The sequence below is a fragment of the Sceloporus undulatus genome, chromosome 2 (assembly GCF_019175285.1).
Source record: "Sceloporus undulatus isolate JIND9_A2432 ecotype Alabama chromosome 2, SceUnd_v1.1, whole genome shotgun sequence".
NCBI lineage: Eukaryota > Metazoa > Chordata > Lepidosauria > Squamata > Phrynosomatidae > Sceloporus > Sceloporus undulatus.
In genome coordinates, this window is record NC_056523.1 from 267,257,521 (window position 1) to 267,267,832 (window position 10,312).

Consider the following 10,312-nt stretch of genomic DNA (forward strand, 5'->3'; position numbering starts at 1 on the left):
CTTTCATAGACCAGGTGCATTTGGTGGAGGCGTCTCAGGAAGCAGAAAATAATAATAATAATAATAATAATAATAATAATAATAATAATAATAATAATAATAATAATAGATTTATTTATAGCCCACTCAGTCACAAGGAATCCAGGCAGGTTACAGCAATAAAAATACATAAATATAAAATACATAAAAATAGAAATACACTCTTCTTCTTGAGGCTAGCCCTGATGGAGATGAATGAAGTCTATGAAAGCTATGATGCCAGTTTCTTTCAGTTAATCTCAAAGGTGTTACAAGATCTCTCTATGTATTGTAGACTAAATAATCTACATTGTACTGCTGTGCTTATGCCAGGTTCCCCTATTACTACCATGGTGACCGTGTTTCATTCATAGTCTTATGGGAAGGCATCCCCCTCCCAGATGTTGCAGCGGCTGCCATGTGAGAGAGGCCCTTTCCCCCTTTATAGCAACAGTATGTACATTTCTATACCGCTTATCAGTGGACTTAAGCACTCCCTAAGCGGTTTACAATGTGTAAGCCAATTGCCCCCAATAAGCTGGGTACTCATTTTAGTGACCTACAAAAGGATGCAAGCCTGATGTGAGCCTGAGCCCCTGGCTGGTGTTGAACTCTCAACCTTATGGTTTGTGAGTGGTTGCAGTATGGGCATTTAACCACTGCGCTGCCAGGGCTATTGCCCTTTAACCATCTCTTCTCCAGGCTAAACATACCAGACGTTTTAGACCTCAGTTCCCGGTATTCCTGGCTGTTGCTCAAGCTGGCTGGGGCTTCTGGGAATTGCTCCAAACCATATAGCAACCGCAAGTACATTTCTGTACCGCTTATCACTGAACTATCACTACTTAATGGCCTTTCAAATGCTTCAGTGGATTACAAAGGAGGAAGATTATTAGAGTTGTTATTCATTGCTTCCCACCACACAAAAGAAGTCTCAAAGTGGCTTTATTATATTATTATTATTAGTAGTAGTATTATATTTATATCCCACTCTTCTCCCAGGACTCAGGGCGGATTCCATCATTAATGACAATACAATTAAAAAGATTCAAAAATAATACATTAAAATAATATTACTACAATAAAATAAAAAAGAAGATAAAAATGCCTAAAATACATTAAAACAATATAGCATCCCAGGACGTTCTTTAAAGGTTTTCTGTTTTGAATGCCTGTTTTGAAATGGAAGGTTTTCATCTGTTGACGGAAGGCCATCAAGGAAGGGGCCATTCCGGTCTCCCTGGGAAGGGAGTTCCAGAGTCTAGGGTCAGCCACAGAGATGGCCCTCTCTTGCATCCCCACCAACCGAGAGATTTGGGTTTGACTGAGAGAACAGTTGAAGAGCTCAGAGCCTGGGCTGGATCATACAGGGAGATACGGTCTGCCAAATAGCCTGGACCTGAGCCATGTACAGCTTTATAGGTCCTAATCAGAACTTTGAATTATGCCTGGAAGCAAACTGGCAGCCAGTGGAGCTGTTTCAACAGGACATTGTGTGGTCTCTGTAACCTGCCCCAGTTAACAATCTGGCTGCAGCTCTTTCGACCCGCTGAAGCTTCCAAACACTCTTCAAAGGCAGCCCCATGTAAAGCACATTACAATAGTCCAAACAGGATGTAACCAAGGCATGTACCACAGAGGCCAGGTCCAGCGTCACCAGGAACAGACACAGTTGGTGCACAAGTTTTAAACTTTCAGTGCTCACACATATATAGCAATCCATAATTAATAGAAAAGAAGGCAAAATCTAATTTATAGTAGAGCCACTGTATCTATGCAACTTGGAAAAATATTTTTTTACCGAGTTCACCCTGATTCAATGAATTTGCTCTGGTTGGGACTTTGTTGTTAACTGCCTTCAAGTCGATCTCGAATCATGGTGACCCTATGGGTGAGACATCTCCAAGACCCCATGTCCTCCATTGCTCTGCTTAATTCCTGCAACCCTATAAAACCCGTGACCTCCTTAATGGAGTTCATCCATCTGATATGTGGCCTTACTCTCTTCCTACGTCCCTCTACCTTTCCAAGACTTATTGTCTTTTCCAATGAGTCCTTCCTTCTCATGATATGTCTGAAGCCCCAGTTTGGTCATCTTGGCTTCCAGCGAGGTTTCTGGCTTGATCTGCTCTAGGACCCATTTCTTTGTCCTTTTGGCTGTCCATGGGATCCTCAGCACTCTTCTCCAGCACCACATCTCAAATGAATTGATTTTATTCCTATCATCTTTCTTAAATGTCCAGCTCTCACATCCATACATGGTAACAGTGAATATCAATGTTTGATCTCAGGTATGGGAATTCTTTTACTATTTCTATTTCGTCATTGTCTAGGTTGAACTTGTGAAGGTCCTTAGTGGTCATTATTTTGGTTTTCTTTATGTTCAACATTAAGCCTGCCTTTGCACTTCCTTCTTTGATCTTCCTTAGTAGTGTTCCAGAAAGTTTGGGACTAGAGGACAGGATTTAGAACACAGGAAACAAAATCATTGCTGCAGTTATACTCCCACTCTTTATCAGTATTTCCCAGTCTGGTTACCTGCCATCACTTACAAAGCGTTCATCATATTTTTCTGTTGCTGTAACTTATTAAGTTTTTGAGTGAAGCTTTCACCAAAAAAGAGGAGGTGGTTCACATTCTTAGAAAAGTTAGTTCTGTTGTGCCAACCAGTGATTGTAAAAGTAGCAACTACCTACTGCAATTTGGTAACTTCATAATATTTTGATAAAACTGGGTATTGCTATTTCTTTGTCATTCACAGATAAATTGTAACAATCATTTTGGCATTGTGTGGTGTGTACAAAATAAAATGATGTAAAATAAGTTTGCTAATTAAGAAAAAATATGGGAATTGAAATGAAATGCTATGGCTTTAAATGCCTGAACACTATCAATTCATACAGTCAATTAAAATGCTTGTAATTTATTGCTCTGTAATTGTGCGTGCCAGCCAGTGTGTCATTACCTATCATTTATCCCCATCGGAAAAAATGGGAGGTAAGAATTCTGAATTTACTAGCAATTTCTTTCAGTCTGCTATCAAACTAAAATCATCAGAAGAAGCAAAGGAATTAAAGCTACATTACTGTTTTGGTTCTGTTTGTAAACAAGGAGGTCATGAATTTAGAATGCTGCATTAGCCCAGGTGCCACTTCTCTGCAAAGTAGTATTGTTAAGTTTGGGTAATACACAGAGAAAATTAACAGGTAGGAGAAGGGTGCTTAACAATCACCTCCTCCTGGGTTTAGCTTTTCAGCTTTTCAGTTACAAGCGTGCGATTGAAACCCTGCAGTAGCATGTCTAGAAAACATTGGGAGCTGTAATCTGAAGGATTACTTTTTCCACAAATTCTGCCCAAAATGTTAAATTAATTTATTTCTTTGGCATGCAGCCTGAATGGTGAATCATCACATTGTTAAACAGAAATAAAGGGAAAACTACCTAATGCAATTATATTACATCCTGCCAGTACCATGAAGCCACATAATGCCATCCCATTTAGCAACATCATTTAGCAACATCAAACTGTCATGCTACCTACTTCCTCATCTTCAGCAAGGTGGTATAATTTTTCTCCCATCTCTTTCTTCCTCTTGTGGTGAGAGGTCTGCAAAGGAATACTCAGCCACAAGGATTCATAGAGATGTTGCAGTCTCCTAGAGAGAAGCTTAAATAGTGACACAACCCCATCCTTCTTTTCTTGTGACTTTCTCCACTGCCTTTGAATTAACCAGTTATATACCCTGGGGTCAATAGGCCCCTGTGTGGAGCCTGTAGTGTAATAGTATAAGCACCACACACAGGAGGTGCTAAAAGCAGAGAATGTTTGGAAGAGACATTGAATATTGTGGCAGTAGAAAATCAGTGACAGTGTCCTCACTTGGGTACCTGTTTTCTTCAATGGTATCACCTTAATTTTGCACAGTTTTCTCTGATTCAGATACAGACTTCCTTTGGTTTTGTTCCCACCCACCCAGCTTCTGTTAGTTATTTTTATCTCCCATTTCACTTTCTGGCCTGTGGAATGAAGACAGCTGTGGTAAATAACAATGGAGATTCTCTACCAGCCTTCCTGCACCTACTGTCTTCCAGATATGTTAGACATCACTTTCCATTCTCTATGGAATTGCATTCCAGTAGACTTGGAGAGTACTAGTTTGGGGAATCGTGCTCCATATTGAGCTTCAGAGGAAAAGATACACAATTAAAAGTCACTTCACCATCATCTTGCTTTGGCAGTGTGCCACTCAAATAGTGAACTAAAATTGCAGCAGCACTGTAAGTAAATTATGTCAGCATAATTTGGAGCTGTTACTTGGATTAGAAGATGGACTTGCAAACCATTCTGTGTTGAGCTGGCCAAAATTAAAGATAGCATTGCACAGTGTGATACCATATATACTAATAGTTAACTGAAGTCTTACAGTGTGAACCTTATGTAGACAAAGTGGCACCATCCATTCACAAAGGGAACCCAGGTTTAAGGCAACCCCAAAGTTTGTAGAAGATGTTTGTTTTTCAAGTCTAGGGGGAAAGATTCGAGGGCTGGATTTCAGCCACAGCCTAATGATTGAATGTGCTCAGTGGACAGGGATGGTGGTAATAAGAATCTAGAAGGGAAAGGGGAATAGAGCCCTTCAGTTTGTAGAATATGAAATCTGAATCCATCTCTATGGTTTGCCTGTATTTGTAATGTAGAGTGGAGTTATAAATGCAAGACCAAGATCTGTGGGATCTTTGATTTTGTCATGGACTCTTGAATGTAGGGGGAGAAACGGTTCAGAAGTATTTTCTTGGGTCAATGCTCACCAATATATTTCCCATACTACAACTGTTTTATTAATAGTGCATGGTATGTTTACTATATAACTTGGTTCTGTAAAGATATTTGCTACCACTAGTAATACTCTTAACCATTGTTCTAAATTTCATTTTGTGTGTGTGTCACAGGTGATCACTGGAGGACACTATGATGTTGACTGCCGCTTAGAAGATCCAGATGGCATTGTGCTATATAAAGAGATGAAAAAACAGTATGATAGTTTTACGTTTACTGCATCCAGAAATGGAACATACAAATTTTGTTTCAGCAATGAGTTCTCTACCTTCACACACAAAACAGTGTACTTCGACTTCCAGGTTGGGGATGAGCCACCTCTATTTCCTAGTGAAAATAGAGTTACTGCACTTACTCAGGTACAGTTGCTTCATAAATCAGTTTGATTAGACAGCAACATTTTATGTAAATCCAAACTTATTGAGAGTAGATTACAGAGTTATGTCAATATTATTTGTGTCCGGTTTCCTTTGTTTTGGCTTGATAAATTAAATTGAAGCATATGAGTTGATCTTAAATAGTAACAGGTATACTAAACAAAGAAATAGGAATAGCTCAGTTGTGGTGTTCACCTAGCCTTTTGTCTACAGGGTTGAAGCTCTCTATCCCAGTATTGTAACTGCACTTTGGTGTTGGTTGTGTAACTCACAATTTAGCTGTTCTCTCTAGCCAGATGTTTGCCTTTCTGCACTCTATATTCTGATTGCCCAAATGGAGAGAAGTACCTAATTAAATGATGGATGAAAGTATCTGTTCATAACTGATGAGAGTGAGACAGGTGAAAATTTAAGGTACTTGCTCCATTTTCTGGACTGTTGCTTTCTCCACAGCAGAGAGATACAAAGCCAGATGGTCTATGGGAGGAAAGTGAGGCAAAAGAGAAGCAGGCTGGAAGAGCAAGGCAGGGCTTCTGTTCCAACTAAACTAGCATGCATGCATGAGAGACTAAGTGGTTGGCTTTTAATGTAGTCCTTGTAAATGACACCTTCTAAAGGTTCTATCCATTTTGAACCCCTCCAGCAGACCACATGGCATCTGTCAGTGGAATGGGGAGAGGGGAAATTCATCCTTTCTCACGCTCCCAAGTTTTTCCCAAACAAACAAACTTGTAGAACCCTAGCTGGACTGCAGAGATGAGGAAAAGTAAACAGTTTGTCAGCATTTTGGTTTTCCATGTGAAATCACTGAGGACATCAGTCAAAGCTATTAAGTAAATAAATTATATCAAGATTATAAATGCAAGTACACTCATAGTTGCGCAGTTGGGTTAACACTCATACTGCTGATTAGAATGTGGGCTTTCTTATATTTAGGAAGACTTGGCCACATATTTCTAGGCATGTTGGTCACAGGTATATTCATACATAAAACATGCTTATAGGGCTGCAGCTTTTTGTCTTTACAAGAGAAATGTGAGTGAATTTCAGTTCAGAGAGTGAATGTTATTGTGTCCTTTGTCTGATGCTTTATTTTTAAAAAATCAAACTATTTGTAAATACTTATATAAGTAAATTGTGAAGTCCTTTTAACAACTATGAGGCTACGTAAATAAAGCTTAACAAGCTAAATATGCTAACCAGTTGCAAAATTCACTGCTCACTGGCCCTTTCTCTCTCTCTCTCTAGATGGAGTCAGCTTGTGTTTCAATCCATGAAGCTCTGAAGTCTGTCATTGATTACCAGACTCATTTTCGGTTGAGGGAAGCACAAGGCCGCAGTAGAGCAGAAGACTTAAACACACGGGTGGCTTATTGGTCAATAGGAGAAGCCATCATTCTCCTTGTAGTTAGCATTGGGCAGGTATTTCTTCTCAAAAGCTTCTTCTCAGACAAAAGAACCACCACAACTCGTGTTGGATCATAACTCAAGTTGAAAAAATACTTCAAATCCATTATTTGTAAAAAAAAGAAAAAAAAGAAAAGTGTTCTTCAAATTTCTAGTTACAGAACAGTTAAAATGGGGAGCATTTTAATTTCCTTTACCCTTCCCTTTCCAGTTAAAGTTGAAAAATGCATATTTCCCAAAAGCTGTGGGAAAAGGCAGCTTTTTATTTGTGTTATAGGGGGTTTTCCTTCTGTTCATATCTTCTGAGAGACCTAACTTAAGGTTGCTATTTTTTTTAACTAATGAGGACTATCTGGTAGAAATATAGTGCTTTAAAAGGAATTCCTTAAATGGTGATTTGGAAAATTTCCCATTTAAAAATGGGTGCAATCTGATTTCTCAAGTTTGGAAGTTGTAGGAATACAAAGATGGCAAATGTGATTAACTGTACTGTAGTCTCAAACTCTTGTACTGTGTTTTGATTTGCTATGAAAATTCTAGTCACATTTTCTTACTGAATCATTTCATGGCAGTGTCTTATTTTTACAGTACCAAATTTTAGACTGAATTCTGGAGAAACAATCCTCTGTATATTGACAAAAGTCTGTGTGGTTTATTGCATTTTTTTCTTTTTAAATTAAATAAATGGGGAGAACACCTTGTAATTCTTGGGGCTGTATCTTTGAGCTTGTAGTGCTGCTGCTACTTTCAAGACATGAAACATCAACTGGCTCTGACACAAACCATCTAAATTTTTAAGTTCTAAAGTGTTATAGTAGAACTTGAAACCGTTAAAACTAAGCTGAAGTACAATGGGTTATATAGCTTGTTACTAAGTAAGTTAATCTTGCAGTCTCTTTATTATCAACATAGCCGTATGGGGACCACATTGGCATAGGTGGATTGCAGATTGTGAAGTAAACAATTGGCATACTAAACAACGTATGTACAAGTGTTGGTCATGTTTGAATAGTATTTGTGAATTTATTACATTTGCTTATTTGAGTCTAATAACTTGTAAAATTCTCTCTGATGGGTCTCTTACAGTAATGTATTGCTTTGTCCTGGCTGTGACCACTTTGGGACTGGAACACCACTTTGTGTACTTTTGGGGGTAACTGGGATTTCTTGCCTTATAGCAGTTATAGGGAATTTTTAACCCTCCAGATGCTTTTGTTCTAGTGTTGAGAGTTTCTTAGCATTACCCATGCTGGGTGAATCTGATGGGAGTTGGAGCAAAGCCATCTGGAAGACCAAAGGTTCTCTTATCCTGCTGTAAAGTAAGACATGGTGGTTTGTTTTTTGACCCTAATAGATAATGTATACACTTATAGAGATTGCACAGGCTACTTTACTTTCAAGCAAATCAAACTAAAATTAATATTTGCATCATAATCATAAAACACATCTGTTTGAAGGTAAGCCTCATTGATTTCAGCTTCCAAGTACATATGTGTGTAATTGGACAAAGAGGCATTTCAGAAAAGAGAGAGCCATGATTTGCACTGTTTGAATATAAGATACCACTAGGCTCAAATGCTTACAACTGTAAAAATATGATCTGCAGTGAACTGTTTTTATGCAAAGTTGACATTGTGCTGGGCCATTGTAGATAATCAGTAGTTCAAAAATCCACCCATTACAGAGTTTCTTATACTTAAGTTGTCAGTATGAATCTAGCCAGTGGTTCCCAACCTTTTGGCCTCCATTTGTTTTGGACGTCAGATCCCAGAAGCCTCAGCCAACTTGGCCATGAGTCAGAAATTATGGGAGCTGAAGTCCAAAACATTTGGAGGACCAAAGATTGGGACCACTGACAGGCTATGTGCCTCAAATGCTGATGTGATGTTAAAGGTATATATATATACTCCTTCACTGAGTGGCTCAGCTTCTAAATTTCTTAGTTCTGAGTTCAGCTAGTTATTGAAGTGGTTGAAAATGTTGACTGCATTACCACATACTGTGTTCAGCTTTTTAGAAGATACAGCTTGGATGTATTTTAGGGGCAGGGAAGAGCATAGTGCTGTACTACTTAAAATCCTGCAGGAATAATGTGGTGTATAATGTTCTTGTCACCCAACTGAATTTCCATAAAATAAATGTGTTGACTGTACTTGTTCATTTCTTTCAAAACCCATGTCACTGAAGAGGGCAGGCATAGATAAGGCAGTTTTCAGAAAAGAAAGCTTAGTAACCCTGGAATCTCCAACTGCTGCCGCTTTGATTTCTATTACCAAGAGCCATAAACTCTGTGAACAAATGAAGATTGACAGAAGTAGAGTGACACTTAGGGAAAACTCATGAAATTCATCTGTTCAGAATAACATTCTAAACTTCTTATGAGTAGATCTGTCGAGCATTTTAGTTGGCTTGTCCAAATTTAGGTATTTGTGGCCACCTTGTTACATTTATAGGGCCAGTGAATGCTGATAATCATTGATCATCTGAAAAACCTTGAATGTAGTACAGCAGAAGAGGCTGTGGAGTACGAAGCAGCCAAACTGTGCTACTTAGAGTACATCTGCATTCCCAAACAACACGAGACAAACTAAGCCTGGATTTATAATAGATGTGTGACTGCCTCCTAATGTGGCTATAGCTGCTATCTATCAAACTTTTGTAAGGAGCTACCATGACACTATCTGAGTCCTCCCCACCTCTGTCATTAATACATAATGGGTTTGTTTCTTTTCTTTCTTTTTCCCAGTGTAGCATTTCTCACTTTGAATGAAATAAGTTGTGTTCTATTCAAATCATCTTGTTGTATAATATACAGTATTTTTAAGTGTTCTCTTCACACACTGCAAACACTTCAAGGTACCCATATGCCTTTTAGTTTCAATTATTAGATTAGTACTATAGAACTAATAGGCATACACAACCAAACACGAAAGTAGGTTTCTACAATTACGTAGAAATTCATAACATCAAACAAAGCCTTTTTGTTATGCTTCTGTGTCAGTACAGCTGAGTCATACCATGATGCTGAATTTCTGAATTTGATTTGTTTGAAATCTCCATTTGTGTATCATTGTGTATCATGAAGAGTCCATTTTCTTATATAACTTGCAAACTTTGATTCTTAGTGTCAATAAGAAAAGCTGCCCCTGTGAAAATTATATGGGATAATAAATTAATATAAGGTTATCTTGGAGTGGTTCCTTATTTGGGACTTTCATAACTTTCAAGTGTTCTCAAAATCAAGATATTGAAAATATGAGATTTTTGTTTATATTGCTGAGTGGGGATGATGGAAGCTATAGTGTGACATGTCTGGACAGCACTAGGTTGGGCAAGTTAGCTTTTAGAATCAATGAGTGAATGCTGATTAAAAGCCTGATATATGTGTGTTTACTTGGAACACAGTCCCACTTTATTCAATAAAAGTGCAATACTACTATGTAAGATTGCAGATTGTGGTTACTGCAAATTTAAAAGCAGAGCCTGTAGCTGGATTGGTATTAGAATGACACAAGATATTGTCCAAGAACCTTGTTTGGGCAGTATACTAGCATAAAGGTTATCAAATAAGTGGTTGCACTTTCTCAGAGGTTGTGTAAGGAAACCCAGTTGTTTCAGAGAGCCACCTTTCTCACTTTTTGACATTTTGTATGGGGAGCTAATCAATTATTGC

The 10,312-nt window shown here is 38.3% G+C and overlaps 1 protein-coding gene across 1 annotated transcript in view; it reads left to right on the plus strand.

Moving 5' to 3' along the window:
* The window catches only part of LOC121922723 (transmembrane emp24 domain-containing protein 7), a 10,805-nt gene extending 980 nt beyond the window's left edge, over positions 1-9,825 (plus strand). Inside the window, exons 2-3 of the mRNA XM_042452460.1 lie at positions 4,969-5,214; positions 6,481-9,825. Of these exons, the coding sequence (XP_042308394.1) occupies positions 4,969-5,214; positions 6,481-6,717 (483 nt within the window). The 3' untranslated portion in view covers positions 6,718-9,825. The remainder of the gene's footprint in view (positions 1-4,968; positions 5,215-6,480) is intronic.
* Positions 9,826-10,312: the final 487 nt, after the last annotated feature.